At 51.2% G+C, this 20467-nt stretch overlaps 1 protein-coding gene across 1 annotated transcript; it reads right to left on the bottom strand.

The window, feature by feature from the left end:
• Positions 1-3: 3 nt before the first annotated feature.
• On the bottom strand, positions 4-19860 carry LOC120433200 (scavenger receptor cysteine-rich type 1 protein M130-like; the record flags this gene model as incomplete). Its single annotated transcript, XM_039599077.1, has 3 exons — positions 19649-19860; positions 11459-11773; positions 4-173 (listed from the first exon to the last, which is right to left on the bottom strand). Coding segments are annotated over exons 2-3 (351 nt in total), but the record flags the coding sequence as incomplete, so codon positions are not given.
• Between the last annotated feature and the right edge of the window lie 607 nt (positions 19861-20467).

A 20467-nucleotide genomic window follows, 5' to 3' on the forward strand; every position in this document is an offset into this window, starting at 1 on the left:
TGCACCACCATGAGCTTTCTCGACACGTCCACACTGTAGCGACTCACACACCACTCCAGCTTTACTTAGAGTCCAGTCCGTGTCACACACTGTGTGCCACTGGGCGCCATGACGAACCTCCACTCTTCCAGAGCACTCATCAGTACCGTTAACCAAGCGCACTGCCAAGCTTTCTGTGAAGGCAAAATAAACAGCATATGTAGCCAAAGGTATGGAAGAATGACCAACAAACAACTGTGATGCATTTAGGTATATTGTTCACTATTTTGTAATCCAGACGATAATATTTAAAAATAAGAAAATATGAAGAACATTTCAACAGAAATTTCCATACTTTTTCACAATAGAACGTAGAAAACAAGTCAAATGTTTAAATTGAGAAAATATAAAACTGTAAGAAAAATATTTGCTTATTTTGAGTTTTATGGCAACAACATGTTCCAAGAAAGTTGGCAAAGGTTTGTTTTCCACCATGTTTACCATTCTGTAGCATCCTGTCTTCTCTTAACAACAGTCTGTAAACATCTGGGAACTGAAGATAACAGTTCCTAAACTTTTGTGATAGGAATGTTATTCCATTTTTGGATGACATAGGGTTCTGGCTAAATCTAAGCTTGACATCACTCCCACTTTTCCATGTTGTCAAGCTGTTTGTGACATCACTGGTGTAGTCCCATCACTTTCTCCCGGCCTTCTATAGGCCAAACGGCATTCATGCCACGTACTTTAAATCTCACTGCACTTCTCCTTTGCAGTCTCCTTCGTGCAATCGTGTCCATGTCTTTGTCACGTCCATGCTATTAGTTGCTCTCAATCATTTCAGTCATTCGTGGCATAGTCTACGATCCTGTCTTCACCGCCATCCTCGAAAGGCTTGTAAGAAAACAGAATTTGCTGATCTCACATTGCATTACGCCCGGCTGCAACCATCCGGCAGTTTTCACGTCAGCATTTCAGTGTTTCCTCTCTTTAGTCCAGCCTTAGGTTCGGCAGTAAGCCATGTTCAATTTCGAATAGGTCTGGGTTCCCAGAACCTCTGTATAATGCAGCTTCAGCCCGTGCTCATATCATTGTTTAATTGGCCACACCCTGGGAATTTTATATAGTAATAATAATAGTAATAATACTCATAAAAATAAAACGCTCAACCTTTTTATTAGCCTCCGCGACTGGCAGTTATCTGCTTACTGATTCTCCACTAGCCAAATTTAGGCTTTACACTCATCCTAAGCCATCTCAAACTTTCCCCTTTCAGATAAGAACTCAATTTGTCCACCATGTCTAGAGTTTCTGGGCACATTAGGCATCCTAAGTAATCAAGTCCTGCTCAAATTTCCGGTCTGCCCATCCTTTAAACATTAGCTTCCTCCCCTGGTTGGCCATCTAAATGTCTTTCGTCAAGTTGCTATGCCTTCTTTCAAGTCATGTGCATTTACTTTAGATTATTCATCCTGGCTCTTCATGAAACTTCTACTACTTTCTGTTATTTATGCTTCTGTTTTGGAAGGTTTGTCATACCTACTCAGTATTTTGGATATTCTCACTGGTGTTGTGGAAAGTGTTGGGGAGTAACGGAATACATGTACCACCGTTACGTATTTAAAATACAAAATATGAGTAACTGTATTCCGTTACAGTAACCATTTTAAAAGGTGGTATTCAGAATACAGTTACTTTGTTGAAATGAATGGATTACACGGTATTTTCCTGTTTCATAAGGCTATGAACCCTATATTTTTGGTGTCCACGCTCGTGGAAACCCAAACAAAACACGCATTAAGAGGCTCTCATGTCTGTGTCTCAATCTCGCGCCCATGTCACCTCTACTTGCGCATCATGACGTGAAGAAATATTTTCAAAATTATTCACAAAATGATTTAATATGAAGGCAGTAGGCAGAGTATTACAGGCATAGCCCTAAAGAATTTAGCCTCATGGGCAGTGTAGTCCGTGCTGCAGGGAGAATGGACTGCCATACCCGTTATGTGTCTGTGAGCGCCAGGGAGGGAGAAAAAGAGTCGAAAAGTAAGAGATGTCACCGACCAGAAACGGGAGATGGAAGCATGTAAATATATAATATTGTAACGTTCTCAAGAACCAGACGTTTTGGTCTCAGTTTGTCCGTTTATTCAGTGGCACAGGCAAACGGGCCGTTAACTCCGGGGAGAGTGCTCTCGTGCAACAACTCACTTCAGCCCCGCACAGTCACACACAACAACAAGGACCCCCCTTCGCTTCCTGCACACATTAACTCCCTTTTTCCTGCAGCACAACCAAACATGTATCTTAAAGAAATAACAGCGTGCAGAGATAACCAACATGTCACTGTAAAATAACATTTAACCATCATTACACTGCCCCTCCAGCAATAAGTTCCTCGTCCCCGAGGGAACAACACAGTCTCTGAGGTGGGGTGGTAGCCTCGTTCCTCCTGACCTCCTGAGCCCCTGGGGTGTACACGGAGCTTCAGGGCTTTGAGGTGAAGAGTCCGAGGAGGGGAATGCAGCTCCGGCCGGAGGTCCCTCTGTGCAGGGTCATGGGAGCTCTGTACACGTCCCTCAGGGAAGGTGGGAGGACTGCCCTCTATAGGGGCCATCCGGTCTCTGTGCAGCGCCACTTTCCTCCCTCTAGGAGGCAACTGCACCCTGTAAACAACTTCCCCACTCGCTCCAGGGCGCTGCAGGGCCCCACCCAGCTGCTACCCAGTTTAGGACACCGTCCTTTCTTTCTCTTCGGCTGTAGACCCACACCAGCTCCCCAGCACGGAAGTGCCTCCCTTAGTGGTGATGTCATAATTCCTCTTTTGGCGCAGGCCTGCCTTCGCCAGCTGCTCCCAGGCGTAGGAATGTGCAGATTCCAGCCGGTCCTGCAGCCTCCTTGCGTAGTCCCGGCCTGGTGGTGCCTCTGGCGTGTCCGGGGCTTCCCAAAAGCCAACTCTGCAGGAGTTCTCAGCTCTCTCCCTAACATGAGCAGGGCAGGCGTACATTGGGTCGAGTCTTGCACTGCCGACCTGTAGGCCATGAGGATAAGGGGAAGATGGTAGTCCCAGTCCCGTTGGTGTTCTGAGGTAAGGATGGCTAGCTGCTGGGCCAGCGTCCTGTTAAACCTTTCCACCAGTCCATTGCTTTGGGGTGAAGTTGGGTGGTGCGGGTCTTCTTAATCCCAAGGCGTTCACACATGGCAGCAAATACCTTGGACTCAAAGTTCGCCCCTGGTCACTGTGGAGGGTCTCTGCTGTTCCAAAGCGGCTGAACATCCCCTCCACTAATGCATCAGCGACAGTCTCAGCCTCCTGATCTGGGATGGCATATGCTTCCGGCCACTTGGTGAAATAGTCCATGGCCACAAGGACATAGCGGCTTCCTCTGTCTGTACGAGGAAATGGGCCCATGACGTCCACAGCTACTCGCTCCATTGGAGCTCCTGCTGGTTGCTGCTGAAGCTGAGCCCGGGACTGGTCCTGTGGCCCTTTGTGTGAGGAACATGCATCACAGCTGCGGCAAAAGTCTTCCACATCCCTCCGCTGCTGACCCCAGTAGTAGCCCTGGCGGAGGTGGCGGAGGGTCTTGGAGACCCCAAAGTGGCCGGAGCCAGTGCTCCCATGGCAGGCTTCCAGCACAGCTGACCTCAGCGACCTTGGCACCACAACCTGCCACCTCTCCTCCCCTGTGGCAGGATCCTTCCAGGCACGTTCCAACACCCCCTCCTTCAGCCTGAGAGCTGTAAACTTGGGCCACAGCCCCCTGGTACAGATGGAAAACCCAGTGACCTCATCCCAAAGGGGTCGCTCCTCGTTCTCCAGCCACTGCAGGACTGGCAGCAGGTCAGTCTCTTGTTCCTGCCATGCCCTCCACTCCACTGCATCCACCACCAGAAGAGCCCTGCAGGTGAGCTGTGCTGCTCCATCCACTGTTGTGAGTTCCCGCTCTGTCTCCTCTCGCTTCTCACAGTAACGGCAGCCAGCTGCAGTACATGGGCGGCGAGAGAGGGCGTCTGCGTTAGAATGGTGCGTCCCCGCTCTGTGCTCCACAGTGAAATTGAAGGCTTGGAGCTCTTCCAGCCAGCGAGCCACCTGTCCCTCTGGCTCCCTGAAAGACATCAGCCACTGGAGGGCAGCATGATCAGTTCTGATAACAAATGATGTGCCACACAGGTAGTACTTAAAGTGTCTTACCCCTGCCACCACGACCAGCAGCTCTCGTCGTGTGACACAGTAGCGCCGCTCACTCCTGTTCAGGACCCGGCTGAAGTACGCCACCACCTTCTCACCTTCCGGCCCAACATGCGACAACACAGCTCCCAGCCCCACATTGCTTGTGTCAGTGTCCAGGACAAAAGGTAGGGTGGGGTCAGGGGGGGCGAGGACTGGGGACTCTGTCAGCGATCTGCGGAGGGTGTTGAATGCCTGCTGACAGTCCTGGGTCCAGATGAAGTCACGGTCCTTCTGCAGCAGGCGGAAGAGTGGTGCAGCTATAGAGGAAAAGCCCTTCACAAACCTCCTGTAATAAGACGCCAGTCCTAGGAAGCTTTTGAGCTGTTTCTGGTCTGCTGGTGTGGGCCACTCAGTAATGGCGTGAATTTTCTCCTCCAAAGTGCCGATGCCCTCCTGACCCAGCTTGTGGCCCAGAAACTCCACCTCCCTCCTCTTGAAGTGGCACTTGTCGGGGTGCAGTTTCAGGCCTGCAGCCGCCACCCTCCCCAACACTTGTCTCAGGGCATCCAGGGCAGCATCAAAGGAGCTCCCGTGTACTAGAAGGTCATCCAGGTAGACCAGACACCGTTGCCGTGGGACACCAGCCAGCACACTGTCCATCAGCCTCTCAAAGGTAGCAGGAACTGCCATAGTCCCCTGTTGGTGCAGAAGGCTGTCTTCGGTCTGGACTCAGGGGACAGTGGCACCTGCCAGTAGCCACTCCGCAGGTCAAGGGTGGAGAACCAGGAGGATCCGGCTACTAAATTGAGAGACTCGTCAATCCTGGGAAGGGGGTAAGAGTCCTTTTTTGTCACTTTGTTGAGTGGTCTGTAGTCCACACAGAAACGCATCCTTGGGCTGTTTTTCTTAGGCACCATCACCACAGCGGAGGCCCACGGGCTATCAGATGGCTCTATGATGCCCGCCTTCATCATTTCACACAACTCTCTGTCAGCAGCCTCCTGATGAGCCAGGGGCAGGCGGCGGGGGCGCACTTTAATAGGCTGGGCATCCCCGGTCTCAATGATGTGCTCTACCAAGTGTGTCAAGCCAACATCACTTTCTTTCAGGGCAAAAATGTCACTAAACTCTCTTAGTACCTGCCATAGACTCTCTTGCTGCTGTGGAGTCAGCCCCTCACAGTTCTTTGACCAGATGCTCCTCACTGCTGAGAGCCTCTCCTCCTCCCCCGCTTGCTGTTCTGCTGGCAGGTCTGCGGGGGTCTCCGAGGTGGAGGTGGATGCTGCGGCAGATGCTGGGCAGACCGGGGGAGGAATAAGTTGCACCTTCTTCCCATCAGGGAGTATGAGGAAGCCTTTGCCCAAGTCCAGTACACCACCAATGGCTCGCAAAAAATCCAGCCCAAGGATGCAGGCATCCTGCACGTCAGCCACCCAGGCAGCATAAGGCACACCGAGGTCCCCCACCTTAAACTGGAACACTCCCCTCCCTCTAATTGGGGCGAGATCCCTGGTCACAGTCTTAAGTTGCACGTTAGTCGGTTGCACAGCAGCTCCGGTTGGGACGACATCGGGTCGGACCAGCATTGCATTGGACCCCATGTCCAGAAGGGCCGTACAGGACACCCCCGCAATCATCACTGGAACATGGCAAAAGTCGCCAACCTGGGTCCAGCCCACAGCGATGACCGCACTGGGTGGAAATGGCGGTGGTGTGGGGATGTCGTTCTCCCTGGCCCATGTACTCCCACCTACACGGGCCCGTGGGCGTTTCCCTGAACCGCTGCAAGCTTGGGGCACTGCCTGATGAGGTGTCCGACTTGTCCACATCCCCAGCAGCCCTGTGGTCGGCGGCGTGGGCCAGCCCGAGGGGAAGGCGACTGCAGAGAAGCCGTCTGAACCAAACTGCACGGGCCCACTGGCATCTCCATCTGCTCTGCGGATGCTGACATAGCCCTCACCACATGCGTGTCATCAGCGCCCCCAGAGGATCCTGCAAGCATCTCCCTCTCCAATGCTAGCTCCAGGGCCGCACTGAGCGTGGCTGGTCGAGCAAGCTGAGTCTGCATACGGAGCTCTTTAGGGCTCAGGGCCTGCAGGAACTGGTCCCGAGCTAACTCCGCCTGCACTGATGGTGGCATGCTGTCATACGCCCTCCGGCAAAGACACTCGACTTCATGGGCCAAAATGCGAAGGGGCTCTCCTGGCAATCTGCGTCTGTTGTGGAACTCCGACCTCAGCAGCACCGGTTGGTTATACTGCCCGAAACGTCTCTGAAGTGCCCCAACCAGAGCATTATAATCTCCCCTTTGCTCCTCGGTCAGCAGCAGCAGGCATGCAGCTGCATCCTCACACAGGCACAAAGCCAATTGGAGAGCTTTATGTTCCTCAGACCAGCCAGCTGCAACAGCTAACAGCTCAAACTGTGCAATACACACTTCCCATGGCGTCTTGCAGCTGAACTTAGGCGTTTTTATGTTCGCGGCAGCTTGCTGGGCGCCGCCATGTTTGTTTACATCATGTGACGGCGCGCCGAGCGAGGTCGACTCCCTCCCACCGGAATTGCGGCCACGGTGCGAAAATGTCCCGAGCCTAGTCAAACCTGGAGAAAATCCAGCCTCAGCAGACAGCCGCAACGCCGTTTCCCTCACTCTATGGGCAGGCGAGCACGGACGAACCTCCCTCTCCTCCCTCTCCTCCGTCTCCCTCTTAATCTTGTCCGGCAACATCCTCGTGTCTCGTGACGGTCAGCGTCGCCAGCAACAGGGTGTCGGGCGGTTTAGGTGGTCGTTCTTCACTTCTGACACCAGTGTAACGTTCTCAAGAACCAGACGTTTTGGTCTCAGTTTGTCTGTTTATTCAGTGGCACAGGCAAACGGGCCGTTAACTCCGGGGAGAGTGCTCTCGTGCAACAACTCACTTCAGCCCCGCACAGTCACACACAACAACAAGGACCCCTCTCCCCTTCCTGCACACATTAACTCCCTTTTTCCTGCAGCACAACCAAACATGTATCTTAAAGAAATGACAGCGTGCAGAGATAACCAACATGTCACTGTAAAATAACATTTAACCATCGTTACAATATATATATACAAAGTTGACCCAGATAACAAAGTAAAGCTAGTTTTCAGCTACGAGCCCGACACGGAACCCTTTACGGTTCGGATCCTAAGACCTGTTTTATATTCGTGCGGAATAGTTTTTGTCATGGTCCTGAGTCCATGACTCAGTGATTTTGTGTTTGGTGTATTTATTGTTATTATTTGTGGGCTGTTTTGGGATGGTTTGTGTTTTGGGATTTTAGATACTGGGTTTCTGGGTTTGTGCTCCCTCTGTTGGTCCCTGGTGTTAGTGTTCCCCTGTCTCGTCAGGTTAATCAGGTCCAGCTATGTCTCCCACCTGTGTGTGATTTCCCAGTGTCCCTCTGTGTATTTATAGTGTGTGTTTCCCTCAGTTCCTCGTCGCGTCGTCTGTGTTCATCCTCTGTGTCACCCTGCGTACTCTGCATTTCTCTGTGAATCCCCTGCGTGTTCTCCCTGCTGTCCTCCCTCCATGTTCAGGTTTGCTACTCTTTGGTTTAGTTTCTCCCAGTTTAGTTCATCCTTAGTTCTGTTTTGCCATCCCCACTTTATGTTCAGTATTCTTAATAAACCACCCTCACATCTGAATAAGTGCTGCATTTGAGTCCTCCTTCCACACATCACACGGCTGCTGCCCCGAGCCGTGCCAGTACGACGCGACCACAAGATGTACCCAGCAGCACTTAATCCGTCTAGGGAGCTACGGGAGAATCTCATCAATGCCACACAGGAGCTAATCGACCTGTGGCTGGAAAGCCAGGATGACGAGTCCCAGCGTGCTATAGAGAGGCGGCTACAGCGTCTGGTGACCGGTCTCCCATGGCTTCTGGCTATATCCGTGGGAGCAGGAATTTCTTCTCATGGATCTCGGACTTCATCCCCCGTCTGCATTCACTTTCGTGCAGCCAGATGCGGTGAGTGAGCGGGATACTTTGGCTTCCCCAGTTTCCGGGACTTTGTTTTCTGGGGCTATTCAGAGTGGGATGAGAGACAGTATGTGTAGATTACCTACCTTTGTGGTAACGGACCCTTCCCAAGTGGGTGTCTATACACCGTCTGCTAAACCTAAAGACTGTGTCTCTGCCGCTCCTTCCGAGCCTGGACTTTATTGCCACCCTCCAGCTCAGTTTTGTGTTCAGCCGTTAGCTCCTCAGTCAGTAGCACCGCCATTAGCCTCCCCAAGTGCACTATTTCCTGTTCAGCCACCATTTCAGTCAGACACTCAGCTACCATCACCACTAACATCACTGCAACCCATATTCCTGTCCATGACTCAGTCAGTAGCTCAGTTGCGGGCTGAGTCACAATCTTCACTCGCCCCTTAAAGGACTGTTTTTCCGCCACTGTTTCTGAGCAGGGAGACAAACTGTGTCACAATGGACCTGTTCCTCGAAAGCTGGCTACATTAGAGACTGCTACTCACTCCAGGGCTTCCCCAGAGGCTGGGTTACAACCCTCAGCTAACTCTGGACCCCTGGAGGCCAAGACGCCAGCTAGGGACTGCACCCGGCTGTCACTGCCTGAGCAGGGTCAGTGCTCTGTGCAGCTGCAGCCCTCCTTGTGTGTGCCAGAGGCCCACGTGCCTACTGGTTTTGTTTCGCGGGTACCAGAGGCCCACGAGCCTGCTGGTTTTGTATTCTGTGTGCCAGGGGCGCCCATGCCTACTGATTTTGAGCCTGTTTTCGCTGGGGGGACCGAGGAGCCCGTCCAGCCTTCGCCATCATCAGCAGCTTCCGCTGAGGGGTCTCAGGAACCGCTTCAGCCTGCTGCTTTCGCTGGGGGGACCGAGGAGCCCATCCAGCTATCGCCACCACCTGCGGCTCCCACGCCGTCGCCTGCAGCGCCACCACCTCCGGCTTCCACGCCGCCGCCTGCAGCAACATTCCCGTCCGGTCCAGCTTCGGCTTCAGCTTCGCCTTCGCCCGGTCCAGCGTCAGCTTCAGCTTCATCCACGCCCGGTCCAGCGTCGGCATCAGCTTCATCCCCGCCCGGTCCAGCGTCGGCATCAGCTTCATCCCCGCCTGGTCCAGTGTCGGCATCAGCTTCATCCCCGCCTGGTCCAGCGTCGGCATCAGCTTCATCCTCGCCTGGTCCAGCCTCCGTGTCTTCATCCTCGCCTGGTCCAGCCTCCGTGTCTTCTTCCTCGCCTGGTCCAGCCTCCGTGTCTTCTTCCTCGCCTGGTCCAGCCTCCATGTCTGCATCCTCGCCTGGTCCAGCCTCCGTGTCTGCATCCTCGCCTGGTCCAGCCTCCGTGTCTGCATCCTCGCCTGGTCCAGCCTCCGTGTCTGCATCCTCGTCTGGTCCAGCCTCCGTGTCTGCATCCGCTTCATCATCCTCGCCTTCTGCAGCAGCTTCAGCCTCACCCACGCCTGCAGCGTCAGCATCAGCCTCACCCACGCCTGCAGCGTCAGCATCAGCCTCACCCACGCCTGCAGCATCAGCTTTATCCAGGCCTGGGCTTGCTTCAGCTTCATTGGCTTCCACGGTTGCCACGCTGCCGCCCGGTCCTGCCTCGCCTGGTCCAGCCTCTGCTTCGCCTGGCCCGGCCTCTGCATCAGCTCCAGCTTCGCCTGGCCCGGCCTCTGCTTCAGCTCCAGCCCCGTCTGGCCCGGCCTCTGCATCAGCTTCAGTTTCGCCTGGCCCGGCCTCTGCTTCAGCTCCAGCCCCGTCTGGTTTGGGTTCAGCAGCAGTTTCTGCCTCATCCTTCTCCTCATCCTTGCCTGGTTCTGCTGCTGGCACGCCGCCATCCGGTCCACGTCTGGCACCTCATCTTCACTGGCCGTTTTCTAGGCCGCTGGCTGGTCATCTTCGCCGACGTGGACGCCCTCCTGAACGAGGTTGTCGCCGCCACTGCCTTCCGCGTGGCCGGCCTCCGGACTTCTGTGGCCGCCACCGCCTTCCGCGTGGCCGGCCTCCGGACTTCTGTGGCCGCCACCGCCTTTCGCGTGGCCGGCCTCCGGACTTCTGTGGCCGCCACCGCCTTTCGCGTGGCCGGCCTCCAGACTTCTGTGGCCGCCACCGCCTTTCGCGTGGCCGGCCTCCGGACTTCTGTTGCCGCCACTGCCTTCTTCGAGGACGGCCTCCTGAACTGCCCCATCCTGGCCTTCTGTGCTATCGGGCCCCAGGCCGGCCACCTGTACTATGTTTCGGACTCTGCTCCCCTGTGTGTTTTGTGAACGTTTTGTTTGGGCCTCTAGGGCCTCCATTTTGGTCCTGGTCCGGTCCCTCCGTCCTGGACCCCCTACCGCCCACCCGGGTCTGGTGGTGTTTTTCTGTGGCTGTCGGGAGCCAGCCCTTGAGGCGGGGGTACTGTCATGGTCCTGAGTCCATGACTCAGTAATTTTGTGTTTGGTGTATTTATTGTTATTATTTGTGGGCTGTTTTGGGATGGTTTGTGTTTTGGGATTTTAGATACTGGGTTTCTGGGTTTGTGCTCCCTCTGTTGGTCCCTGGTGTTAGTGTCCCTCTGTGTATTTATAGTGTGTGTTTCCCTCAGGTCCTCGTCGCGTCGTCTGTGTTCATCCTCTGTGTCACCCTGCGTACTCTGCATTTCTCCGTGAATCCCCTGCGTGTTCTCCCTGCTGTCCTCCCTCCATGTTCAGGTTTGCTACTCTTTGGTTTAGTTTCTCCCAGTTTAGTTCATCCTTAGTTCTGTTTTGCCATCCCCACTTTATGTTCAGTATTCTTAATAAACCACCCTCACATCTGAATAAGTGCTGCATTTGAGTCCTCCTTCCACACATCACACGGCTGCTGCCCCGAGCCGTGACAGTTTTCTATATGAGATCGCTGCAAAAAGTGCAGCCTTACCTATTGTCCACCCTACTGTTACTCATTTTATATTAAGATTTAAAAATCTAGTTGGTATTGGTATGGCAAATAACCTTCAGTAAAAGTAATAAATCACACAGCAATAATACATTTATGTAGTTGTAAAATGCATGATAATATATTAAGTAATCCAAAGTATTCATATGTAATATGTTACTCTCATTGAGTAACGGAACGGAACGGAATACGATACAAAATACATTCTGGGGCATGTATTCTGTAATCTGTAGTGGAATACATTTTAAAAGTAACCTTCCCAACACTGGTTGTGGAAATAACTGCAATATAACCAAAAACTGCAATTCTAATCGGCAAAAAAGAAAAAATATCTGAAATGACATTTAAATGTTAAAAAAAGACACTGTATTAAACGAAACATCAATCGTTTTTACCTGAACAAATCACTCCTGCATCTTCACCATGACCACAGTTATTTTCTCCAAATGATGGATGCCTGCAGTGCCCAAGGGACGTCTCATTACCCAGACAGTTGACATCATCAAGCCAGATCTTTCCTTGGCCTTTACCAAAGAAGGCACTGGATTTGGCTGTCTGAGGTGGTCCACAGTCCATGGCTCTGCACACCACCTCAGCATCTTTTAAGTCCCAGCCATCATCACACACTGTTCCCCACTCGGCTTCATGCAGAATCTCCACTCGGCCAGAGCATCGGTCAGCGCCATTCACAAGCCTTATTGGTGGTTTACCTGAGGGCACACGTTAAAGTATTAGTAATGAATATTTCAATCTCTTACTCTTTTTAAAATCCAGTGTTAACAGATTTTTATGGATATTTTCAACATGCTGTATGCTGACAAGTGTCCGTCATTATCTGAAATGCAACCAAAAGAGGTGAATGGCTTGTCCCCCTTTTTAGACAATACATCATACTGGACTGGTCGTATGTAGTTATCAAAGAAACTTTAACATGTGGCTAACTTCAGCAACAGGTGTATTTTAACCCAAAACACAGTCTTTCACCAAATGTAACCAGGAAATTTTGTTGCCAAAGCTCAGGTCAATTTCCAGAAAATAATTATTTAGAAATCAGCTGAGCAGCACTAGTGCTGACACCTAAAGAGGATTCCCAAAATATAGTTTAACAATGCTGTCTGCTTTTATTACTTGGCTAAAACAATCTTAATGTGTAAATATACGCTATATGGAAGAAACTGTTGTGCCATACCTCTTAATCATTGAATCTTGATGTTTCATTTGGTCCCACTTTCACAAGTGTATAAAGTCAAGCACCTAGCCATGCAGTCTACCTTTTTCAGACATTAGTATCCTTATTTTCTCACTAAAGAGGTCACTAAATCTGAGCTTGGTAGTATAGAATGCCACCTTTGCGACAAGTTTGTTCATGAAATGTCTTCCTCCCTAGATACATTGTATTGCCAAATACATTCATTCGTGAGGATAACAATAAATATTCCTTTATTGTTGCTTTACTGAGGCATCACACAGTGAAAGTGGAGCAGAGCTTACATTTCAGAAGAGTAAGATGGATACATTCTTACATGCTTTCACTCTTGCATTCATTTCACAGAATAAAATAGGGAGTAAAATCAAATAGCAAATATAAAAGTACACTGTAAATACACATGAAAAGTAGTTCTGCACTTGTCAGTAGGTAGCAGCAGACATAGAGTGTAAACAATTTTGAGTATTACACCATGCTATGTTAGCATATTGTACAATGATCTACTGTGGCTTAGCATTAAGTGTTCTGATGGCCCAGAGAAAAAAAGCTGTTTCTCAACCTGGCTTTCCTGTTTTTTAAACACCTCTACCTCCTGCCCGAGGGCATGAGGTTGAACGGGTACTGTCCAGGGTATGCAAGTGGTCGGTATGTGGATAAAGTGAAGAGAGAACCCAAATGCAGGACTCCCAGGCAGATTGAGGATGTGGACGGTGTTTATTATAAAGACTGGATGGACAGGATATGAGAAACTGACTGAAACAGAATGACTGGCTGACTGAACTGAACAGGGAAACTGTGGTGGACCACTGGAGGGCTCCACTCACACCCAGTTCTCAGGAAGTGTTGTTGCTGTGTTTTGGAGGGAAAAGTATTCATTTGTGTGGTGATGAGTAATAAACGAGGAGTGTTAATCGAAAGCTCTCGTGTCATCTGTGTTTACCTCCACATTGGTGACCCCTGACTCGAACATGCTGCAGTCCGATGGTGGCACCGACTCCGCTCTGGATGCATCAGCAGCCGCCAGCCCTCTGCCTCCGGCTGCAGCTGCGTTTGCTGTGGCGCTCGAGCTGCCGGACTTTTGGCTTCACGATCCCTGTCGTGGTTCGTGCACGTGGAGGCTCAATTCGCCCTTCGTGGCATCTCGGCTGACGACACGAAATATGACCATGTGGTGGCCTCTCTCAACCCACTAGCCACCCGTCGTGCGTTGACTCTCCTCCGGGACCCACCTACCCGAGGGAAATACGCTGCCCTTACGAAGCTGCTTCTTCGGCGCTATGCCCTCTCCGACGCAGAGCGAGCCGAGAAGCTCCTCTCCCTCTCAGGCCTGGGTAGCGGTACGGCTCTCGAACTGATGGAGCACATGCTATCCTTTCTCGGACCGGACGACGGGGGATTCCTCTTCACCCACATCTTCCTCTGACAGCTGCCGGCGGCCGTGAGAGCCAGCCTCGCCAACTCTCCGCTTCTGGGCACGAAGGATTATCGCTCCCTGGCTGAGGAAGCGGATCGCATTCTCTTGGCTACCCGCACTTTCCACGATCACAACCTAGTTCCAGCCTCACCGGCGGCACCTTCCACTTCCCCGCCGACCTGCCCCGACGTATCCGATCCTTCGCTGACGGCAAAGATCGCGGCACAGCGACACCGCGGACGGGACCTCTGTTTCTACCATCAGCGTTTTGGCGCCGGAGCACGCCACTGCCTGCTGCCTTGCGCTTTTCCGACCCTGGGACACGGGCCCCGCCAGCGCGCAGTAGCGGCCGCGACCGCTGGCGACAAAGAAAAACTGCTCTTCATAGAAGACTCGCGCTCCGGGAGAAGTTTCCTGGTCGACTCTGGCTCCCAGAAGAGCCTCCTTCCCCTGACCGGCGCCAACAGTTTAGCAGCGGGCTGCGGACCGCAGCTTATTGCGGCTAATGGCTCTCCCATCGCAACGTTCAGGGAAAGGTTCATGACTGTTTGTTTTCATGATTGGGATTTCCAATGGACCTTTGTTGTTGCCCCTAGCTCTGTACCTATTTTGGGCGCCGATTTTCTTTGTGCCCACGGACTGCTGGTCGATGTCGCTAACAGACGCTTAATCGATGCCCTGTCCTTTTCTTCAATACCCTGTTTCACTCGCGCCATCAAGCCCCTGAATCAGGCTAATTTAGTGAATTCAGGGAATGTTTTTCAGTGTTTGCTCTTGGAGTTCCCTTCACTGACTGTTCCTAATTTCTCGAACACGGCAACGAAGCACGGGGTTGAACATTATATTCCGACGGTCGGTCCCCCGATGTTCGCACGCGCGCGCCGCCTCGACCCCGCGAAACTCTCCGTCGCTCGGGAAGAGTTTGCCGCTATGGAGCGCCTCGGCATTGTACAGCGCTCGAATAGTGCCTGGGCCTATGGTGCCCAAATCAGACGGTCGGTGGTGGCCGTGTGGGGATTTTCGCCGTTTGAATAATGTCACGGAGAACGACCGTTACCCCATTCCCCACATCCAGGATTTTTCCGCCCACCTCGCCGGCACCTCGATTTTTTCTAAAATTGACTTGGTGCAGGGGTGTCACCAGGTTCCCGTGCGCGCCGAAGATGTTCCCAAAACTGCCGTTATTACCCCTTTCGGCCTGTTTGAGTTTTTGCGCATGCCGTTCGACCTGAAAGGCGCCGCCCAGACTTTTCAGCGGTTGATGGACTCTGTCTTGCGTGGGCTGCCTTTCGTCTTCGTGTACATTGACGACATATTGGCGGCCAGCTGTTCTGAGAGTCAGCACTCGTCCCATCTGCGTCAGGTTTTCCAGCGCTTGGTGGCACATGGCCTGATCATCAACCCTTCCAAGTGCCAGTTCAGGTTGCCGGTTCTGGATTTCTTCCGCTGACGGTGTGGTTCCGTTGCCGGACAAGGTCCGGGCCGTTTCGGCTTTTCCGCGTCCCACGTCCGTTAAAGCGCTGCAGGAGTTCTTGGGGATGGTCAATTTCTACAACCGTTTTCTCCCAGAGCTGCTAAGGACCCGATTGATTGGCTCCCTGGACGCATCCAGGCATTTTCTGGGGCCAAGGCCGCGCTGGCAAACGCCGCCCTGCTGGCCCACCCGTTTTCTGTCGGCGGAGATTGTGTTGACCACCGACGCGTCGGACGTGTCGGTGGGCGCAGTGTTAGAACAGCGGGTCTCCGTTGTCTGGCAACCGCTCGCTTTTTTCTATCGCACGCTTAGGGACAGTGAGCGCAAATATAGCGTTTTTGACAGGGAGTTGCTGGCCCTGCACCTCGCGACGCGGCATTTTCGTTTTTTTCTCGAGGGTCAGAGCTTTACCGCGTACGTTGATCATAAACCCTTGACATTTGCGATGTCCAAGGTCTCTGACCCGTGGAGCGGGCGCCAGCAACACCAGTTGGCAGCCATTTCCGAGTTCACAACTGACATTCAGCACGTGGCTGGTAAGTCCAACCGCATGGCTGACTGTCTGTCCCGCGTGTTGGTTTCTCCCATTTATGTTGGCATAGACTTTGACACTATGGCCGCTGACCAACGGGCCGACCCGGACGTCCTTGCCCTTCAGTCTGCGCAAACGGGCCTTGTACTGGAGTACAGACCCGTGTGGAACGGCGGGCCTAGCCTGCTTTGTGATGTTTCCACCGGCCGTCCATGTCCTGTAGTTCCCCTTTCGTGGCGTCGTCGCGTTTTCGACTCCGTACACGCCCTCTCTCATCCAGGCATCCGGGCCTCGGTCAAGCTGGTCAGCTCTAGGTTCGTTTGGCCAGGCCTTCGTAAATCGGTGAAAGACTGGGCAGCGGCGTGCATCCCATGCCAACGCGCTAAGATCCATAGGCACACACAGGCGCCCCTTGAATCCTTCCGCGTTCCAGGGAGGCGTTTTGATCATGTGCATGTGGATCTGGTTGGTCCTCTGCCGCAGTCACAAGTTTTCACGCACCTTTTGACTGTAGTGGACCGCACAACCCGTTGGCCCGAGGCAGCGCCTCTGGCGTCCACTACAGCAGCAGCGGTGGCCAGGGCATTTTTGTCAACGTGGGTTTCGTGTTTCGGTCTCCCCGCCGACATCACCTCAGACAGGGGCCCCCAGTTCGTTTCCGAGCTTTGGTCTGCCATGGCTGACGGCCTGGGGGTCAAGGTCCACCGAACCACTGTGTACCACCCGCAGGCCAACGAGATGTGCAAGCGTTTCCACCGGTCGCTTAAGGCCGCGTTCCGTGCTTCTCTCACAGATGGCAACTGGGTTGACCGCCTTCCATCGGTTTTACTGGGGTTGCGCTGCGCGGTTAAAGAAGACCTCGGGGTTTCCCCGGCTGAACTTGTCCTCGGTCAGCCCCTCCGGGTCCCCGGGGAATTCTTGCCTGAGAGCCCACCCCCGTGCTTTGCTCCCTCTGTGCTGTCTCTCCGTCCCCCAAGAGACTCGTTTTCTGTTCCTGGCCCAGTGCACCATTGTCTGCCCGACACCTTTGTTCCGAGGTCGTTGGACTCTTCGCAGTTTCTTTTCGTCAGGCATGACGCTCATAGGCCTCCGCTGCGTCCTCTGTATGACGGCCCCTTTAGGGTTATTCAACCGGGCCGGAAGCATTTCCTTTTGGACTTTGGGGGTCGGCAGGAGGCTGTTTCTATTGACAGACTTAAACCGGCACATGTGCTTCTGGATGATCAGGTGGTGCTGGCTCAGGCCCCCCGCCGTGGCCATCTGCCTTCCACTGGACTGGACAACTCTGCTTCATCCTCTGGGAACGCCCCCCACCTGGCGGGGCCCAAGCTATCTTCAGCTTTTCCTGACCGCCCATGCCAGCCTGGTCCTCAGGCTCGTTTCTCCTCAGCCAGCTCTCCACCTCCCCGGTTCAGCCGTTCTGGACGTTTGATTAAAGCAAGGGTTCTGGACTAGGGGATGACCCTACTGGGTGTTCGTGGGGGGGCATGTGTGGTGGACCACTGGAGGGCTCCACTCACACCCAGTTCTCAGGAAGTGTTGTTGCTGGGTTTAGGAGGGAAAAGTGTTCAGTTGTGTGGTGATGAGTAATAAACGAGGAGTGTTAATCGAGAGCTCTCGTGTCGTCTGTGTTTACCTCCACAAAACACACGATAACAAGGCCAGGAACTGAAGGAAACTGAGGGCTTAAATACACTGGATAATGAGGATGATTAGAAAAAGGTAAATAACCAGCTGAACTAAATCTAGCTAATGACACATAGGAAGTAGAACAGAACATAATGCACACAGAAGATGACTAACACAATAAAATAGGAAACTGTACTGTAATCTATGAAGAGCATTCTGATATAGTATCTTGATTGCTTGACGTGCCAGACTGCTGTGAGTAGGGCTGTGCCAATCTGTTTGCCCTGTAGGCAAACTGATAAGAGACCAGGTTCTATGAGAGGCAGGTCTTTCTATACCACAGGAGAAGTCTTTCAAATCATTTCATGACTCTAAACATTAAAGCAATACATTTGTAATCCTTTAGACACTTTGGTGCAGAGGACTTTTGCACAGTAATGCCTTCAGGCACCTCCACTGCCTCTGCCATTACTACCTGCGGTACATGGGCCAGAGAAAGAGACACTGGTTGACATGGCTTACAACGAGAGACAGTGGAGATACTGGAGCCTCGATCAGCCCTAGTCGCTGACTGAGAAGACCTGGAAGCAGTATTGGGAGGGAGCCACTACAGTCAAAGAAGGACTGCTAGTCAGCTTCAGGGCTTCACTGTTTAGAAACTGAGATTGAGTTTTTGAGGCTCTGCAAGGTGCCGGGCAGTTCTTTGGCACCTGGGACCCTGGGACCTTGGCCCTGGGTCCCCCATCTGTCATCTGTCCTACCATCTGTCCTGCCTTAGACATTATCATACGACACCACATATGATTTTCCAGAAGAAAAATATTTAGAAGTCAGCTGAGCAGCAATAGTTTTGACACCAAAGGGGAAAAACCAAAATATATATTAACAAAATTGTCTGATTATTTCACTTGTTTAAAAAACCCTTACCATACAAAGACATAGAGGGGGTGTTGCTTAGCAAATCCCACCAAAAAGGCCATCCAGGCCTACAGTGGGTAGCTGTGGGTGCACTGTGGAGCTATGTGGGCAAGACAATACCACACTTATCATTTGTAAGCCCAATTTGGGTGTGCCCACACATGGCCAACGGTAGTTTTGCCCTTTTGGGCCCCCAATAAGTAAATTTTGGGGCATTTCAGCTCTTTGGCTGCCTATGACCCAAAGAGGTGAAATTGCTATGGGCAAAACTCAAACTCACAGGCAGGTGAGGTTAACCAAAAGGCTAGCAACTTATTTTGGTGGGAGAGAAATTTACATAATCCAAAGACTATAAAAGGGAAGTAAGAAATTCTAACAGAAACCTATACTGGTGAATAACACTAGAAATACAAGAAAAGAGGAACACTTAGTTCAAAGACATGAAGAGAAGATGAATGACATTCGATAAGCAAACAATGGGAGACTGAGACAATACTCAGTCTATATACACAGAATGATTTGGAAAGTGGAGACAGCTGAGAACACAGCAGAGACAAATCAGCAGTACCGAGACAGGGGATACAACATTGAACATGACACACAAGAGACACAGGCTACCAAAGTAAAGCAGGAAGCATAATTACAGACAAAGACACAGAAATTGACACATATAAAAAGTAAACAAGCAGAGACATGAATGACCTCACAAGGACACACAAAAGGATGAAACATGGGGAAAAGACACAAGAAAAAGGCAGGGAAATCACTAAATAAAAAGAACATGAATAGACTAAATACATGGGAACTGACACAGGAGGAAGGGGACACAGAGAGTGACAGAAACTTAAGAAAACATAAAGCACACATGATGAGGGACTACAAAATAAAACAGGAAGTACAGAAAACAGAGAGACAGACTACACACAGTGACAATAAAGGAAACAAATGGAGAAGAGACAGACTACAAACAGGGAAAACTAGGGAGGAACACAGAGACGAGACTAAGATGGACTGTACATGAAAGGGAACAAAATTGGAGAAGTAACTAACAGCTACAAACATAAATAAAACATAAATAAAACTCGTAAGCACTGGAAAATAATAATAGACACAAAAGACAAAATAATGCAGAATTCGACGGTGCCTGTTTAGCTCACTGGTTGAGAGCAGTCGGCTCAGGTTCAAATCCAACCTGCAGCCCTTTGTCGAATGCCCTGTGTCTGAAAAGTGAATCTGCATTCTTTTTAAAGACACCCCCCCCCCCCCCCCGCCCCCCCTCACACACACACATCTAGTTTCAAAACTCCGAGATTGTGATGGTAAAAATGCTCCTCTAAAAACAATCTTTTATACTGTTTGTGATCTCGTGAAAAATTATGTTTGAATTTTGAACACAATAATAAGGGTTTACCTGCACAGAGAACACCAGCATCATATTCATGCCCGCAGGTTGCTCTTGTAAAACCTTTGACTGAGCATTGCTGAAGAGATGTCACGCTGTCGAAACATGAATTGCTTGCCTCCACCACTGACCCACTGCCACGGCCAAAAAAAGCACCACCATGAGCATTCAGGGCACGTCCACACTGCAGCGACTCACACACCACTTCAGCTTTACTTAGAGTCCAGTCCGTGTCACATACTGTGTGGAACTGGGCGCCATGACGAACCTCCACTCTTCCAGAGCACTCATCAGTATCGTTAACCAAGCGGACTGCCAAGCTTTCTGTGAAGGCAAACAAAGTAAATATGTAGCCAAAGGTATGGAAGAATGACCAACAAACAACTGTGATGCATTTAGGTATATTGTACACTACTTTGTAATTCAGACATATATAGTTAAAAATAAGACAATATGAATAAAATTTCGACAAAAATGTCTATACTTTATTCACAATAGAACATAGAAAACAAGTCAAATGTTTAAATTGAGAAAATATAAAACTTTAAGAAAAATACTTGCTTATTTTGAGTTTTATGGCAACAACATGTTCCAAGAAAGTTGGCAAAGGTTTGTTTTCCACCATGTTTACCATTCTGTAGCATCCTCCCTTCTCTTAACAACAGTCTGTAAACATCTGGGAACTGAGCATACCAGTTCCTAAACTTTTGTGATAGGAATGTTATTACATAGGGTTCTGTCCACTCAAAAGTCCTGAGTCTTCTGTGTCATGTTTTGTGATGCTTAAAATGTTTTCAATTGGTGAATTTTCTGATTGCAAGATGGTCA

Source organism: Oreochromis aureus, linkage group 15, assembly GCF_013358895.1.
Source record: "Oreochromis aureus strain Israel breed Guangdong linkage group 15, ZZ_aureus, whole genome shotgun sequence".
Taxonomy (NCBI): Eukaryota; Metazoa; Chordata; class Actinopteri; order Cichliformes; family Cichlidae; genus Oreochromis; species Oreochromis aureus.